Source organism: Lutra lutra, chromosome 8 (genome assembly GCF_902655055.1).
Source record: "Lutra lutra chromosome 8, mLutLut1.2, whole genome shotgun sequence".
NCBI lineage: Eukaryota > Metazoa > Chordata > Mammalia > Carnivora > Mustelidae > Lutra > Lutra lutra.
This window is the reverse complement of record NC_062285.1, coordinates 26,426,824-26,445,154: the sequence shown is the minus strand read 5'-3', so window position 1 is coordinate 26,445,154 and position 18,331 is coordinate 26,426,824. Positions and strand designations below refer to the sequence as shown.

The window sequence follows — 18,331 nt, the reverse complement described above, 5'->3', positions numbered from 1 at the left end:
ATTTTGTAGGCACTTTTACCCCTCCTGTGTTCTGCACACCATTCTCAGAAGTCAGGTTGAGCCAGTAATTCATCTATACTTAGACAACATGATTAGCTTTCATGATGAAAGTGTTAAGAAAGTGTCAACTTAGGAATTTACTAATTATACCTCCTCATCATTCATATGATATATATAATTCCTGCTTTCAGAATAATCACAGCCTTCTCCCTGTAGCAATAGTTCTTCAGATGGCCCTAGGAAGTCAGGCATGCCTTTGAGATGGCTGTGTTTAGTCTCCCACCTTGAGCACCCAGAAAGGGTTGCTTTCTCAATAGCATTAAATCTCCATTCTCTGAGCCAGCCCTCTCTCAGTATTTAACAACTGGTAAGTCAACAGATTCATGCTCTCTGGGTGGGTATCAGGATGAGGATTTCCCCCTCGCTATGGCAGAACTGAAAACCAAGAAATAAAATCCCTGATATCTGGACAGCCTGGCTTGTACGTGCTGTATAGGATATGATGAAAACACATCCCAAGACCTAACATGTCTCTTTCTTAAACAAGTGAGTCTTCAGCTGTTTTCATTAATCACGACAAATATGGATATAGACAGCATGAAATTTATTCTGAAAACTCTTAGGAGATTTGTGGGGAAAGGGGACTGTAGATTTGTCTTTTTCTTTCCCTCATTGTTTTCCAGGATTCATATTTCATGTGATTTGTACTTTCTAAACAAATTTAAACTGACAGCAAGTAAAAAGAGGGAAAGTGTAGGAAGTGTGGCCCAAGAGAGTCAAGAAGTTGCAGGGAAAGTCACTCCAAGATGAAAATTTGCCCCAGAAAAGTAAGATAAATGATTATTCAAAAGTAGATCATAACCCTGGGTCATACATGAGTGGCGTGAAAAAGGCTCATCCATCAACTCTGTACCAGCTGGCTCTTACCCCATTTATCTGGCTTAGCCCGAAATAGTGTCTGTGCACTAATTAGGTTTGGCAATTTGTGACGGTTGTGACTGTTTTGATATTTCCCTCCATGCACCAGGCTTAAATTGCTACTGAGTTGTCCCCCTATTGTGAACACAATCTATTGACCTCCCATTGCACACGCAGATGCTTGTGGACCTGACTTACCTGCCCCACCTCCGAAACTGGCTATACTGAAATTTAGTTAGGTAACTACTCGGCATTTTACGTTATTAGTCGCACCCAGGGAGTACTCAGTTGAGCTCTGCTCTGTGCCTTGAACACCTTTCCTTTTTTTATACAACTTTTTTTTCTTACTTCTGTGCATAATTACATCTTTAAAATTTGCTTGGTTTCCCCATACTCTTCCTCAGTGAGGAACTCTCTCAGATGCATTCAGACATGTTAGTAGTCTAGTCGTATTCTCTCTGGAGAATACTTGCTTTCTAGGTCCTGTCTCATGGCAGTCATCTTGGCATCTCCCTTTGCCTTCACCCTGAGGAATTCCTTCAGCTCTCCTGTGTTCCATCACCTGTTTCCTGAATCCAACACCTTTTCTACTCTTTTTAAGTGTTGTTATTGTTGTTTTTCTCAAACAAAGCTTACCACATTTCCACTAACTGACTGAAAAAGAATATATGGGCAGTATATTTTCTCAGACTTGCATATCTAAAAATCTCTCCTTCTGCCTTTATACTTCATGAATAGTTGGGCTAGGTATAGAATTCTGTTATCGGATATAATTTTCCCTTCACATTTCAAAAGCTTTGCTTCATTGTGTCCTAGCTTCTGGTGTTAATGCTAAAAAGACCCTCTGCCATTCTGGCTCCTCATCTTTGGGGATGAGACTTCTCACATACTTTGGTGTGAGCCTGTTTTTCATCTGTTCTGGACGCTCTTGGGATCTTTCATTCTGCAAACTCATGTCCTTCAGTTCTTGAGAGATGATCTTGAATTAATTTAGTGATGATCTCTTACCCTCAATTGTCTTTGTTCTCTCTTTATAGCATTACTATTTTTTAATTGGATCTCCTCTAATTTTCTTAACTCCTTGTTCCTTTTCTCTGTCTCTCCCTTTTTCTCCTTTCTGATGAATTTGATCAACTTTCATCTTCCCTTTTTTGTGGAGGAGAACCTGTGAGTATTCATTTTTTATTGTGTTCCATTTTTTTGTGGTTGTAATGTTTCTTCATCTCTCTAAAAATCTTAATGATATTTTTGACATTTATTTCCCTGCTGGGATATTCTGTTTTCAGTAAGTTACTTTTTTCTGTTTCTTATTAAGATTTTCCTTAAATGTCTAGTAATCTTGGCTGTTTGATCAGGTTTAGCAGGATTACAGGGTATCAGAAGCTGATTGAAGCTCTTGGTGCACATCTAGAGAGATCTGGCTTGGAGGTTTCCTTGGGGAAGTGCTGTGTCAGAAACTTTCAATCTTTTCCCTTATCCTGGTTACATACTCCAGAGGATACTCTTCCAGCCTCCTGCCTGGAGGGCATTTCTCAAATGTGGAGGTTCTTGAGATGAGTAAAAGAAGGTGGCTGAGGGTCCTAATGTTCTGTGTGTAAGTTCCCCTTATAGAAGAACCCATGTCTCATTTCTGACTAATGTCTGAACCCAGAAAGCCCTTATTTTGTGATATTCTAGACCCTCTTTTTTTTTTTTAAAGTAGACTCCACACCTAGGGTGGAGCCCAACATGGGGCAGAATTCATGACCCTGTTGACACCCAACTGACTGAGCCACCCAGACATCACTTCCAGTCCTTCTTAAACAGGCCCCACCTTTGTCCCCACATCCAGAGGTACCTGGTGTCACTGACTCCTGATCCTTCTACTTCCCACAGTGTCGATTAGGTTAAGTCTTGGCTTTCCCTAATGTTGACTTCAGACCCAACCTTACTGGGCTTCCAAGTCAGTACCCACTCATAGCCATACTCCCCAAATCTTCTTGCTGTTATTTCCTCTCCCTTTCTCTTTGTTCTTGTATGTAGATAGCTTTTTAAAAGTCATTTTGGTGGAGTACAGGGTGGCAGAAAAATTATGTGCATATATTCAGTTCACTGTCGTTAATGAGAAGTCTCTTCTTGTTTCGTTTGCCTTGGGCTGGCTTTCATGTGGTTATGATTCACTGTAAGAATTTTGGTACATTTGTTTGTTTTTAAGGACTTGTGAACTTAGATGGGTCCAAAAAGGCTTCCTTTCTCTGCTGGATCTTTATAAAGGGATGCATACTCATGTAACACACACGCATGCATGTACATACAACAAAGACACAGATTTTTAAAATATTTCTGTGTATTACTGTACAGGAAAGAGACAGTTTTTGTAAGTGTTTGGTGTGATTTATGCCCATCTTTTATCTCTGCATGAATTCATCCCTTAAATCACATCTAGCCAATTTTAGGATGAGAGCTAAACCCAAAAAGGTTAATATATAATATAGCAAATACAGAGAGATTTTGAAATCTCTGATCTTCCATCTGGATTTCAGACAATGTTGGTTTTGGTGCTTCTGCAATTGCTGTTCCTGTTGAAGCCAAAGACGAACTAACTTTTCCATATTCTGTATTTTTCAGAGTTTCATATTTTGAAAAGAAAGCCAGTGATCATTCTGACATTGAGACCCAGACAGAGGGAAGCACAGAAAAAGAGAAAGAAGAGGAGAAAGCCCCCGAAACTGTAGGTACTTGGGTTCTAAGGCTACTGTCACACCCTTGATGTACCTAAGAGTCATATCTGAAGTCGAGTCTTGTGCTGTGTCATTAGATTTAGAAATGGAAATAATCATAATGTGGATATGTTATATTCTATTTCTCTCATATTTCCTTGACCTGATTCGAATTCCATCCATAGTAAATTATAGTGAGATGTGCTCCTATCCCAGTGATTCTAGGGAATCACACCTCTGTATCTCCTTTTTTTTTTTTTTAAGGTAGATTTATTTATTTTAGAGAGCAAGAGGATGCACGAGTGAGGGGAGAGGCAGAGAGAGAGGGAGAAAGAGAATCCAAAGCAGACTGCCTGTGGAGAGCAGAGCCCGACACAGGGTTCCCATCTCATGACCCTGGGATCAGGACCCTACCCAAAATCAAGAGTCAGATGTCAATCTACTGAACCACCCAGGCTCTATCCCTTCTTGGCTGATTTTTCTCTTCTAACTTTGTGAGTGAACAGGCCCTCTAGTGGAGAAGGAATTTTGCCCACTTTATAATGAGATTATTTGAGAATATGACCCAGAAACTTGGGATAGAATTGAAAGATCTCGGTTCTCCCCTACTACTGGTTTGAATGAAATAGTTTGAATGCAAAGGTTTATGTTTCTGTAGCCAGTGTTCTGTGGCACCTCAGAGCTGTGCCCTAGAGCCTGTCACTCAGTCTTAAGCTTAGGGAAGGTGGATGAAGGCAGGAAGTTGTAAGAGCTGTAGTTGTCCACATGAAAGACATTTCTGTAAGATGCTCACTGTAGCCAATTCATTTATTCAATAAATATATGTTGAATGTCTACTGTATGCCATGCTCTGGGCTGAGTTTCCTACTTCACGAGACTGGAGAACACTGAAAACACTGAGATGAAGAGACAACCCAGGAGTCATAGTGTGTTGTGGACTAAAGCCAATTTGACAACTGGTAGTAGAAGAGTACTGAGATTTCCAAGGCACCATAAAGCTCACTGACAGCCATTCTGGAGCTGCCAGGAAAAACTCGGTTCAGTGAAAAGAGTGGAGTAAACTAGAAACATAAATCAGCCAAGGACTATGAGCATAAGCTGCTCTCTGGGTAAATTAGATTATGCTTTGACTCTGCTGTGCTCTCTGATCCCCTGAACCATGATCAGGATTAACTGAGGTCTGACAAAGGGTGAGCAGAAACTAGCAAAACCTAGAACCTTAACGTCTGGGAGTGTTTGTGTGAATTTTGGCCCCTACAGGTCTTAAGAGGGGATGTTCTTGGGTTGCCAGAATCAAAAGGAGATAGTTCTTCTACCCTTTAAATAAACTGCACACATGTCTATAGGAAAAAAAAAATTATGATGAAGTCATTATCACAGTGCATCCAAATTGGTCAGTTATGTAAGAAAAACAGTTTTATATATAAATATCGCCATATGTTTGCAAATTACATATTATGAAACATAAAATGTTGTATATGATTAGTAAATGTAGACATATAAGGAAACAGAGTTGTAGCTAAAACATTTCTTTTCATGGAAGATATTTGCAGAATTAATTGTCAAAAGTGTAATCAATTCACCAGTCTTAGTTGGACAATGATGGTTCACACAGTTTTCTCACAAAAAGGTTCATTTAGTCCGAATCACATGTGCATGTTTGGGATTTCCTGAATGACAGGTTGGAAGTGAAGTGGAGACATTGAACCTTCAGGTGACGACTCTATTTAAGGAACTTCAAGAGGCTCATACGAAACTCAGTGAGGCTGAGCTAATGAAGAAGAGACTTCAAGAGAAGTAAGAATGAGAGATGAATTCTATTTTCTTTAGAAAATGGACATTTTTACAAATTATATTACTATGTAAAAATATATTTTCATTACTGTGCTACTAAAAAAAATAGAAACCTAATTAAAATATGAATTCAGCAAACACGTCTAGATTAACGTACAGGTTCATTTATAACTATGAAATACTTGTAATATGGGGGAACGAGGCCCAGGGAACTGATTCCGCTGCTCCGGGATGTTGGTTATGCTTGCTATAGCCTATGGGATGACCTGTAAAAAAAAGCAGTAAGCCAGATTTCCTGTGACTTACCTGAGCTGACAATATTGATGTAAGCAAACATAAATGAAGCTGCAAAGAGAAAGAAGAACTTCAGGGATATTTCTTGAGGAAAAAGAATTCATTTTTAATCAATTATGAAGGCTAATATTTAAATTCAGAACTTTGCGTTTATTTTTCTTAATGTAGCAAATTACCAGATTTTAAAAAGCTAAGTTGATGTTGTTCTTTTGGATTAGTTGGCAAACATAAATTCAGTTCAATACACGAGCGTGTGTTGCCTTAGAGTTTTACTTACCAAGGCTCTAACGTCTTATGGTTATCCAGCAGAGCATAGCAGCTAAAGCTAAGGACTTTGGACAAACAGGCTTAGTTGAAACATGGATCTAGAATTTATTTGTGGTATTTCCTTGAGCAAGTTATTTATTTAACCTCTCTGAGCCCGAGTTTTATCATTTGTAAAATCTGTGTCATTATCCCTACCTTGTAAGGTTTACCATGCTTGGTGTTAATGCCTTGCTATTAGGAACATGTGGTTCATGTTTCCTATTATTATATTGAAATTCTCTTTCTGATCTTTAAGAGACCTTAAGACACTTCCTTTTCCCTTTTTGAATCTTTGGACATATTCTTTGTGCGTTTTGACAGAACCCACACTTCTCAAAATACTGAAGATATCCATGGATCACTCTATGAAAAGCACCTTTAGCCAATTACTACTTTGGTCTGTGTTGAAGAACAAAAATATACTTGCATGACTACTTAAGGCCATTATTCCATTGCTTCTGTGACCTTAGATCTGTACTTTTTTTTTAACATTAGGCATAAGGGTTCAGGAATATGTAAATTTCTTTTCCAAAAAAAGGTCTGTATTTTTTTAATATTTAGTCATGAGGGTTTAGAAATATTATTTGCTTCTAGTAAAGAAGCAAGGAGGATAATATTTTTTTTGCACCATTAAATCCTTGAAAATGGCAATCCTAAATTTCTTTGTGTTTGCTACATAATCTTGGGTTTGGTTTAAAAGTCGCTGAGAAATGAAGGAGCATTGTTTATCCTCATGATCTTTCCTAGATGTCAGTCCCTTGAAAGGAAAAATTCCGCAATCCCTTCAGAGCTGAATGAAAAGCAAGAGCTTGTTTATAACAACAAAAAGTTGGAGCTACAAGTGGAAAGCATGAAATCAGAAATCAAAATGGAGCAAGCTAAAACTGAAGAGGAAAAGTGAGTATGCCCCAGCTGAATGACCACTTGCTAGAAGAAGGTAGAAGAGCACTTTCATAAGATTGGAATTAGAATTTAGAATAAGTTTAAAATTTTTCTCTTTTATGTATTTGAAAGGGTACCAGGAGACTTCTCTGAAGAGATAAACTTTGTTCTATTATAACAAAATGATTAAGTTACTTGTAATCTATGTTGATTTTTTTTAAAGATTTTATTTATTTATTTGACAGGCAGAGGTCACAAGTAGGCAGAGAGGCAGGCAGAGAGAGAGGGGGAAGCAGGCTCCCCGCTGAGCAGAGAACCCGATGCGGGGCTCGATCCCAGGACCCTGAGATCATGACCTGAGCCGAAGGCAGAGGCTTAACCCACTGAGCCACCCAGGCACCCCAGTGTTGATTTTTTTTTTTTTTTGAAAGGTTGTTTTCTTTGAGAGTAAAAAAAGGCTGGCAGGTAGTGGAATGGTAAAGGTAGGAGAGAAGGTTTTACTAGTTGAGTTTTCAGAAGAAGGTGGGAAAGCAAGACTAAGTTTTTATATTTTCTCCCAAAATTCCATTTCTTAATTTTTTTTTAAACAGGTCCAAGTTAGCCACTCTTCAGTTGACCCATAACAAGCTTCTTCAAGAATACAATAATTCATTGAAAACACTGGAGGAACTGAAAAGGAAAGAGGTACTCGTAGAAAAAAATGACTTTCATCGCCTCATAAGGAACAGAAACTATCAACATTTTTGTATGCAAAATGTGTTGTTAATCCTTAACTGACTCTGGTTTCAAAGGTGGTTCTTCAGTTTATAATTGATTTCTTTTTTTTTTTTTTAATTTTTTAATTTTTTTCAGCATAACAGTATTCATTATTTTTGCACCACACCCAGTGCTCCATGCAATCCGTGCCCTCTACAATACCCACCACCTGGTGCCCCCAACCTCCCACCCCCCACCCCTTCAAAATTCTCAGATCGTTTTTCAGAGTCCATAGTCTCTCATGGTTCACCTCCCCTTCCAATTTCCCTCAACTCCCTTCTCCTCTCCATCTCCCCTTGTCCTCCATGCTATTTGTTATGATCCACAAATAAGTGAAACCATATGATAATTGACTCTCTCTGCTTGACTTATTTCTTATGTCTAAGTGTGTAGAGCTTCTGAGGTTCCCCCAGTGTATAATGTGCTTTATAAAATGCTTTTAGCATTTCTTTTTTAATTTTTTTTTTAAAGATTTTATTTATTTATTTGACAGAGAGAGATCACAAGTAGATGGAGAGGCAGGCAGAGAGAGAGAGAGGGAAGCAGGATCTCTGCCGAGCAGAGAACCCGATGCGGGACTCGATCCCAGGACGCTGAGATCATGACCTGAGCCGAAGGCAGCGGCTTAACCCACTGAGCCACCCAGGCGCCCAGCATTTCTTTTTTTAAAGATTTATTTATTTAGTTATTATTTGAGAGAGAGAGAGTGCGGAGGGGCATGGTGGGGTGGGGCAGAGGGAGAGGGAGAGAGAGAATCTCAAGCAGACTCCTGACGAGCATGGAGCCCAACTTCGGGCTCTATCCCAGGACCCTGAGATCATGACCTGAGCCAAAACCAAGAGTTGGCCCCTTAACCAACTGAGCTGCCCAGATGCTACAGCTTTTAGCATTTCTAACAGTGGGTGGGTTCATAGGAGAGCTACCAGCATGGGTTCCCGTGACCAGGGCACAGTGAGACTATAGGTGGCCACTGGAAGGGTTGTCTCCATGGAGCTGTTACAGGGCTAGCTTGCTGCTGCCAGTGACCTTGAGACCCTGGACTCACTGGACTGCAACTTTTATTAGTATAACACCAGCAAGGAGTGGCAGTTTAAAAATCGGAAGATGTGTGAGGTGATAGGTGTGCCTGTTAACCTAGTGGGGGGAACCCTCTCACACTGTATAATCATATCAAATTGTTACATTGTTCACTTTAAATATCTTATAATTTAATTTGTCAGTTTTACTTGGATAAAGCTGGGATAAATGAGTAAAGATCATGAATGCTTTGAATTAGAAGGGGTCTTTGAGTTTATATGCTTGTAAATGGACTCTTTGTTTTCCTTTTTTTTTTTTTAAGTTTTATTTATTTTTAGAGAGAGAATCTTTCAGGGAAGGGTCAGAGGGAGAGAATCTTTCAAACAGACTCCCCGCTGAGTACGGAGCCTGAGGACACAGAGCTTGATCCCTCAACCATGAGATCAGGAACTGAGCCAAAACCAAGAGTCAGATGCTTAACTGACTGAGCCACCCAGACACCACATTTTTTTTTTTCCACATTTTTTTTTTTAATAAAATATTTTTCCTGGGGCGCCTGGGTGGCTCAGTGGGTTGGGGCCTCTGCCTTTGGCTCGGGTCGTGATTCCAGGGTCCTGAGATCGAGCCCCACATCGGGCTCTCTGCTCGGCAGGGAGCCTGCTTCCTCCTTTCTCTCTCTCTGCCTTCCTCTCTGTCTACTTGTGATCTGTATTTGTCAAATAAATAAATAAAATCTTTAAAAAAATATATTGTTCCTCTCTAGAACTAGTAAAATTTTTTCATTATTTATATACTTATTTATTTTTAATTGGAGTAGAGTTGACACACAATGTCTTATTAGTTTTCAGTGTCCAACATAGTGATCTGAAATCTACATACCTTATGAAACATTCATAATTATAGCTACCATCTGTCACTGTACAGAGTTATTACAATAGTATTAACTGTACAGTTGACCCTTGAGCAAAAGTTTTGCACAGGTCTGCTTAATATGCAGATTTTTTAAAATACAGAACTGTGTATGTGTTTTTTCTTCCTTACAACTTTTTTTTTTTTTTTTTTTTTTTTTTTTTTTTTTTTAGCAAATGAGCAAAGGGCAGAGAGAGACAAACCAAGAACTGGGATTTTTTTTTTTTTTCAAAGATTTTACTTATTTATTTGACAGACAGAGATCACAAGTAGGCAGAGAGGCAGACAGATAGAGAGAGAGGGGGAAGCAGGCTCCCTGCAGAGCACAGAGCCTGATGTGGGGCTCGATCCCAGGACACTGGGACCATGACCTGAGCCGAAGGCAGAGGCTTTAACCCACTGAGCCACCCAGGTGCCCCTCCTTACAACTTTTTAAATAACATTTTCTTTTTTTTTAGCTTACTTTATTGTAAGAACACAGTATATAATACATATAACATACAAAATATATGTTAGGCCACTAAATTATTGGTAAGGCTTCCAGTCAGCCATAGGCTGTTACTAGTTGAGTTTCTGGGGAGTCAAAAGTTACATGTGGATTTGTGACTCTGCAGGGGCTCAGTGCCTCTAACCTGTGCATTGTTTGAGGGTCAGCTGTGTTCCTGTGCTGTACTGTACATCCCTTGACTTATTTATTTTATAACTACAAACTGCAAGTTTGCACCTCTTGATCTCCTTCATCCCCCTATGTCTCTCTCCTTAACAAAACAAATGTTTTTTACATTCCACATAAGTGAAATCATACAGTATTTGTCTGTTTCTATGACTTACTTCACTTTACGTAATACCCTCTAGGTCCACCATATTGTCACAGATGGCAAGATTTCAGTCTTTTTATGTCTGAGTAATATTCTCGTGTGTGTGTGTACATATATAGATCACCTCTTTATCCATTCATCTGTTGACGAACAGATTGCTACCATATCTTAGCTATTGTAAATAATGCTCTAGTAAACATAGGAATGGATATATCTTTTTCAATTAGTATTTTCATTTTCTCTGGATAAATACTGGAGAGTGGGATTGCTGGATCATAAGGTAGTTCTATTTTTAACTTTTTGAGGAACCTCCATAGTGTTTCCAGAGTGGCTGCACCAGTTTGCATTCCCACCAACAGTGCACAAGGGTTCCCCTTTTTCTCCACATCCTTGCCAACACTTGTTGGGCTTTGTTTGTTTGTTTGGTTGGTTTTGATACTAGTCATTCTGAAAGGTGTGAGGTGATCAGTTTTTAATTTAAACATGTTTCTGCTTTTCCACTGACTTCGCCATGTAAGAGTAACATCAGTGGGGAAAATAACAGTATCAGCAAGTTACAGCCTCACTGAGACCAGGGTTTGTCATCGTTTCCCTTCTTTAAGTGTTTTTTTTTAATTGTCTTAAATTAAGAAATTATAATTTGCAAGCTGTAAGTTAAATGAGTACAACTTTCTGAGTAAGTTATCATTGCTAATTAGCAAAACAGTTTAGAGCCAGGCATTTCAAAAAATAAAACTTCGTTTAATGTTTTACTAAAATAGATTGAATTAGGGGCACCTGGGGGGAATCATTGGTTAGGCAACTGTCTCTTGATTTTGGCTCAGGTTGTGATCTCAGGGTCGTGAGACCGAGCCTCACGTTAGGATCCACGCTCAGTGAGGAGCCTGGTTGAGACTCTTTCTGTCCCTCTGCCTCACCCCACCCCTGTTCATGCACACTCTCTCACTTAAATAAATTAATCTTTTTTTTTTAAAGATTTTATTTATTTGACAGAGAAAAAGAGAGAGATCACAAGTAGGCAGAGAGGCAGGCAGAGAGAGAGGGAGAAGAGGCTCCCCGCTGAGCAGAGAGCCGGATGTGGGGCTCGATCCCAGGACCCTGAGATCGTGATGACCTGAGCCGAAGGAGAGGCTTAACCTACTGAGCCACCCAGGTGCCCCTAAATAAATAAATCTTTTTTTAAAAATAGGTTAAATTATTTCACAGTCGTTTCTAGAATAATCTTGTCTCTTTTAGTCTGAAAAAGTGGATAAGGTAGTACTGCAAGAACTAAGTGAAAAGCTGGAAGTGGCAGAGAAGGCCTTGGCTTCCAAGCAGCTTCAGATGGATGAGATGAAGCAGACCATCGCCAAGCAGGAGGAGGACCTGGAAACCATGACCGTTCTTCGGGCTCAGGTAAGCTACGTTCTGAAACAGGAACTGAGTGAGTCCAACCATGGTTCTGTTCTCATATGGGAAAGTGATGGCGTTCAAAATATATTTTTGGATGTTATATAATTTCCACCAATATATTTAAAGATATTTTTTAATTAAAGCATATCATGGATGGAAAGTGCACCAAACTGTTAAGGATAGAGCTCAATGAATTTATCCATGCTACCGTTGATAAGTAGTTGGATTATTTTCAGTTTGGGCTGGTATAATTAAGGTTGTTCTGACATTCTTGTGGGTATCTCTTTGCTGGACTCTGCGTTCCTTTCTGTGGGTACATACCTAGTTGGGAGTGGAAGAGCACATTGCTAGAGTTCATGTATTACTGAATGTTAGTGGATGTTGCCCGTACTTTTCCAAAGTGGTTGTATCAGTTTTCGCTCCCACCAACAGAGTCCCCATTGCTCAACATCCTTACCCATACTTGTATTATCAATATTTTTACTTTTATTTGTAACCATTCTGGGGGGCACATAATGGTGTCTCATTTAATGTGGATTTCCCTGATGACTAATGAGACTGAGTACTTTCTCAGGTGTTCAGTAGTCTTCTTGATGCTCCCTTTTGTGAAGTGCCTGAAGATATCTTTGCCCATTTTTCTTCTGGTTTACTGTCTTAATTTTATGAGTTCTATGTTTACACTCCAGACACAAACCCTTGATAGTTCCATTTGTTGCAGGTTTCTTCGTTCTGCGATTTGTTTTTTCACACCCATAAAGGTGTCTTTTGATGAACAGAAGTTCTTAATTTTAATGTAGTCTACATTGTCAGTCTTAACGCTTACAATTAGTACTTCTTGTGTCCTGTTAAAAAACTTCCATTACCTCAAGGCCATGAAGATACTCTGCCGTGTTGTATTCTAAAAGTTTTACTGTTTTGCCTTTTATATTAATATCTAGAAACCATCTGGAATTAGTTTTTCTTTATAGAGTGGGGTAAGGGTGAAGACTCATTTTTTTTATCTTATTGCCTTGGCACCATTTATTTATAATGTCATCTTAAGTACTGTGCTGTCCTCTTTATTGTATATTGTGTTCAGGTATCCATGGTCTATTTCTGGACTCTGTCCTGTTCCATTGAGCTATTTTTGTATCCTTGCTCTGGTACCATACTGTCATGACTTATTATGAAGCACCAAAATTTTGATACCTGGTAGAGTAAGTCTTCCTACCTCATTGATACTTGTCAAGAAGACCTTAGATTTTCCTTCCCTTTTTCATTGTCATTTTAATTTTAGCATCCACTGGGTATTCTTACACACATACACAGAAGAACCTTCTGGAGTTTTGACTGGAATTATATTAAATATATTATCAATCCATTTGGAAGTAACTGACCCTCTTTACAACAGTGACTCTTCCAGTGCAAGAATGTGGCGTATCTTCTGTAATTCTTCTTTGTTTTTTTTTTTTAAGATTTTATTTATTTATTTGAGAGAGCATGAGCAAGAGAGAAAATACAAGCAGGGACAGAGGGAGAGGGAGAAGCACACTTCCCTGCTGAGGGGCTCGATCCCGGGACCCTGGGATCATGACCTGAGCTGAAGGCAAACACTTAACCGACTGAGCCATCTGGGCATCCCTTCTTTAATTCTTCTTCTTTCTTTTTTTTAATTAACATATAATGTATTATTTTTTAATCCTTCTAAGTAATATTTTTAATCTTCTTAGTATTATTATCTAAGTATCTATTATTCATAGATACTCTATTTCAATGATACTGTTATAAATAGCACCTTTTTAAAAATCTTCATTTTTTAACACCTGTTATATAGAAATACACTGATTTTTATAAATTGATTTTGTATGCAGTAGACTTGCTCAATTCACATTTTAATTTTATTAATATCTCTGAATATTCTTTTGACCTCTTTGCATTCACAGTCATATCATTTAAATAATGACAGTTTGGGATGTTTTCCTTTCCAGTTCTTCCTTTGCTTTATTTCTTTTTCTTGCCACTGGGTCCCTGTTACACACTTACTGGGTCCCTGTTACACAAAGTGTTGTGTAACAGTGCAGATGGCAGGCAGCCTTGCCTTGCTCCCAGTCTCAGAAGCAGTGTTTTTAACATTTTACTGCTAAGTACATGGTGTTTGCCATAGGCTTTGTTGATCTTACTTATCAAATCAAGGAAATTCCCTTTTCTTTCTTGTTTGCCAAAATTTTTATTTCGAGTGGATATTGAATTTTATTGAGGGAATGTTTTTTTCTTCTGGTAATGATATAGTTGGATAATTACATGCCTTTTTCCTTTAATTTGTTAATGTGGTGAATCACATTGATTTTTAAATTTTAAACAAATTACATTTCTTGAATAATCCTTCATACATATTGCTGGATTTGGTTTGCTTATATTTTGCTTAGGACTTTTGTGTCTATATTCTTTTTTTTTTTTATTTGTTTGACAGAGAGAGAGAGAGATCACAAGTAGGCAGAGAGGCAGGCAGAGAGAGAGGAGGAGCCTGCTTGAGACTCTTTCTGTCCCTCTGCCTCTCCCCACCCCTGTTCATGCACACTCTCTCACTTAAATAAATTAATCTTTTTTTTTTAAAGATTTTATTTATTTGACAGAGAAAAAGAGAGAGATCACAAGTAGGCAGAGAGGCAGGCAGAGAGAGAGGAGGAAGCAGGCTCCCTGCTGAGCAGAGAGCCCGATTCGGGGCTTGATCCCAGGACCCTGAGATCATGACCTGAGCCGAAGGCAGAGGCTTAACCCACTGAGCCACCCAGGCACCCCTTGTGTCTATATTCTTGAGTAAAATTGGCCTGGAATTTTCCTTTTGCTAATGTCATTGTGAGGTTTTGATATCAAGGTTTTATTGGCCTCATGAAAATAAGTTGAGATACATTCCTTCTTTTCTTGAGAAGAATTTGTGTACCATGGCTTGTTGTTACTATTTGACCCCACTCTTGCTCCTGGTGGATGGAGGACTTGCAGAAAGTTATCAGTGAGTATGAATCCTGCCTGAGATGTCAAACCACAGGAAATGTGGGAGAGAACCTTTGTCTTCTGTTGTTATTTTGTTTGTTTGCTTAATTAAAAGTGGGATTGCCATATACCTTTTATACTACAACTCTTCACTCATGATATCTTAGACTTCTCTCCATATTAGTACTCATAGCCATTTGTTATCTTTTTGAACAGTTGTATGGTATTCCAAAGTGTGCATTACCATCATAGACTTAACCAGTCCTTTAATATGTATAGGCTATACCGATATTCTTGCTATTACCAACAACGGTGAACTGAACATTGTATGTATGTCTCTGTGCACTTGTGGAATCTATAGTGAGATGTAGACATGGAATGTTTGGGTTATTGGGTATGCCTGTCTTTAAGTTAAATAAATATTAACAAGTTGTCTTCCAAAAATGCATAACCAAAATTATCCTCTCACTGAAGGAGATGAGAACGTCTGTTTCCCCACCTCCTTGCGTCATTCTTTTAAATGTTTGCCAATCTGATAAAGATAAATTATTTTTAATATAATGAAGTTAACAGTTTATTATTTCCTAGTGACCACCTATATACTCATTACTCAAATATGAAATCCAAAGGTTACCACCTTTGGATTTACTGGACTTACGGTCTTGAGTTTTATTTCTATAGGAAGAGAATTTTAACCCAAGCCCTTTACAGCATTTTGTTTGTTCAGGTACCTCATGGTATTGTTGTCATGTCCTTTTCCTTCTGTACACGGACATTTGTTGTGTTTTGATAGATACTCCCATTTGTTCACTCAGCCACTTCTTTTTGAGCACCTGGGACGTGAGCCACTGGTGTCGCTGCAGGGCACATAGGCATGGACAGAATGACCCAGGTCCGACTGGCTCAAAGCTAATCATTGGTAGAAGTAAGACAGTAACTTAAATTGAGATCAGTCTCAAAAATTCCCATGATGCATCAGTGATTGCATAAAGTGTTGGACCATTCATAAATGGCAGGATGTCCCTTAAAAGGACCTTTTATCACATAGTTGTGGGGGGGGGTGTAACTAAAACTGTGATATTTAAGTTTTTATTAATTTTTACTTTTAAAAGTAAGAGATAAGGGGGCCCCTGGTTGGCTCAGTCATTAAGAGTCTGCCTGCTTCTCCCTCTCCCACTGCTTGTGTTCCCTCTCTTGCTGTGTCTCTGTCAAATAAATAAATAAAATCTTTAAAAAAAAGTAAGAGATAAATATTTGTATCCTAGAACCATGAAATTTGAGGGAAAGCCTAAATTTTAAGTATAAAAAGTTAAAAATTGTTATTAGAATAATGTTCATTTCACTATTAAGGAGCTCATTTTTACTTTAGAAATCTTTAACAGTGAAGAAATCTCTATCACAGCATAATATTTATATATTTCTAGGTTAGAAATTACCTTCCAGTTTAGCAGCTGCTACAACAAGCATTTGTCATTTTTGGGTTTCTGTGAGTCAGGCATGCAGGAGCAGCTTAGCGGGGTGATTCCGACTCAGGGTCCCTCATGAGGCTGCACTCAAAATGGACCAGAAGATCTGTTTCCAAGCCGGCTCACTCACATAGCTGCAGGCAGGAGGCCTGAGTTCCTCACCCTGTGGGGCTCCCCACACGGCAGCTTGCACACTCTCATAACATGACAGCAAGCTTCCCCCACAGCGGGTGACCCAGGGAAGAACAAGGCAGAAGCCACACACCATCATTTCTGCAATATCCTAGTGGTTACATGGGTTGGCTCTGTTCGTTGTAGAAGGGGACCATGGAAGGGTGTGAATACCAAGAGGGGAGCATCACCCAAGCCATCTTGGAGGCTGGCTACCACCGTTAAGAAGGGGGCATAGAATACAGGCTTCAGTCTTGGTTCAAGTGCTGTCTTGACCACATACCTAAACTACCCCAGACTGAGAGCTGTTAAACTTGTGAATGTAAAATGAGCATAGCAATTATACATTCACAGGACCTTTGATAAAGTGAAGTAAGGTAAGAATATAGGCACCTGATGTAAGACCTTGTACATGTTTGGAATGCAATGAATAACATCTATTTACTATTGTTGTTTAAAATTTAATTTAAAGCCAGCCTTTGTAAATATACCTGACAGAGTAAATAAAGCATTTACTATATTAAGCTAATCCTGAATATGACTTATTTATTTTATTTATTTTAATAAAGATTTTTATTTATTTATTTGACAGAGATCACAAGCAGGCAGAGAGGCAGGCAGAGAGAGAGGAGGAAGCAGGCTTCCTGCTGAGCAGAGAGCCCGATTCGGGGCTTGATCCCAGGACCCTGAGATCATGACCTGAGCCCAAGGCAGAGGCTTAACCCACTGAGCCACCCAGGTGCCCCTGAATATGATTTTTTTTTAAAAGACCAGAGAATTGGGGCGCCTGGACGGCTCAGTCATTAAGCGTCTGCCTTTGGCTCAGGTCATGATTCCAGAGTCCTGGGATTGAGCCTCACCTTGGGCTCCCTGCTGGGCAGGAAGCCCGCTTTCCCTCTCCCACTCCCACTGCTTGTGTTCCTGCTCTTGCTGTCTCTCTGTCAAATAAATAAATAAAATCTAAAAGAAAAAAAAAGACTGGAGAATTTTACTGAACAAATGTTATGTGCAGTACTTAAACTACCTATATCAATGTTATTGTTGGGTTCTGATTACCTAAAGTGTGCGCGCGCATGCATGCACATACACACACAACTTGTCTTCCGTCTGAAGGTTGGGAAGTCATGTGCTGGCTTCTAGCAGGACCGTGCACACCTGTTCCTGATGAGGGAATCACAGAAGGCAGCACTCCCCCTGTGCCCCATCACACAGTGGGCTGTAGAGTGTCCATGGGTTCGTCTAGGTAGTAACTTCTGTCTCTCTTACCATCTACCAGATGGAGGTTTACTGTTCGGACTTCCATGCTGAAAGAGCAGCGAGAGAGAAGATACACGAAGAGAAGGAGCAGCTGGCCCTACAGCTGGCAGTCCTGCTGAAAGAGGATAATGTTTTTGAAGACGGAAGCAGGTGAGGCTCAGGAAGGCTGAGAGCACACGTCGGGAGCCCAGGGCACAGGCCGAGCATGGGGGGCCTGTCCGAGGTGCTCCCTATGAGCTGTTGGAATCAAGCTGAGCACACTTTGCTTGACTGTGTCCCTGACACTCAACGTGACTTCTCACGAGGCTTGGCTGTGTCCTGTGGGAACGTGATGAGTTCTTTGCTTTCAGACATGCTGGGAAGACGTGACCTTGTGTGTTCTGAAGCCCTGTCCTGCTGTCCTGAGGGGTACAAAGTCATACACACTTCGATTTTGTAACATGTTTTAAAAGAAAATAGGGCTAAAATTACTTCTGTCTCTTAAATGTCCATTTTGAAAAAAATTGGAAACAAATAGAAATACAAAAATACAGGGATAGAATGTCTGTGCTCCACCCAGAATTGACAGTGACATACATTGATTTGCATCATGGATTTTTTTTTTTTAAAGATTTTATTTATTTATTTGACAGAGAGAGATCACAGTAGGCAGAGAGGCAGGCAGAGAGAGAGAGGAGGAAGC

At 39.5% G+C, this 18,331-nt stretch overlaps 1 protein-coding gene across 4 annotated transcripts in view; it reads left to right on the top strand.

The window, feature by feature from the left end:
• The window catches only part of OPTN (optineurin), a 45,430-nt gene that overhangs the window by 22,974 nt on the left and 4,125 nt on the right, over positions 1 to 18,331 (top strand). For all 4 annotated transcript variants that reach the window (XM_047740992.1, XM_047740993.1, XM_047740991.1 and 1 more), the window contains 6 exons: positions 3,526 to 3,628; positions 5,299 to 5,414; positions 6,759 to 6,908; positions 7,484 to 7,577; positions 11,630 to 11,788; positions 17,669 to 17,799. In XM_047740992.1, the coding sequence (XP_047596948.1) occupies positions 3,526 to 3,628; positions 5,299 to 5,414; positions 6,759 to 6,908; positions 7,484 to 7,577; positions 11,630 to 11,788; positions 17,669 to 17,799 (753 nt within the window). The remainder of the gene's footprint in view (positions 1 to 3,525; positions 3,629 to 5,298; positions 5,415 to 6,758; positions 6,909 to 7,483; positions 7,578 to 11,629; positions 11,789 to 17,668; positions 17,800 to 18,331) is intronic.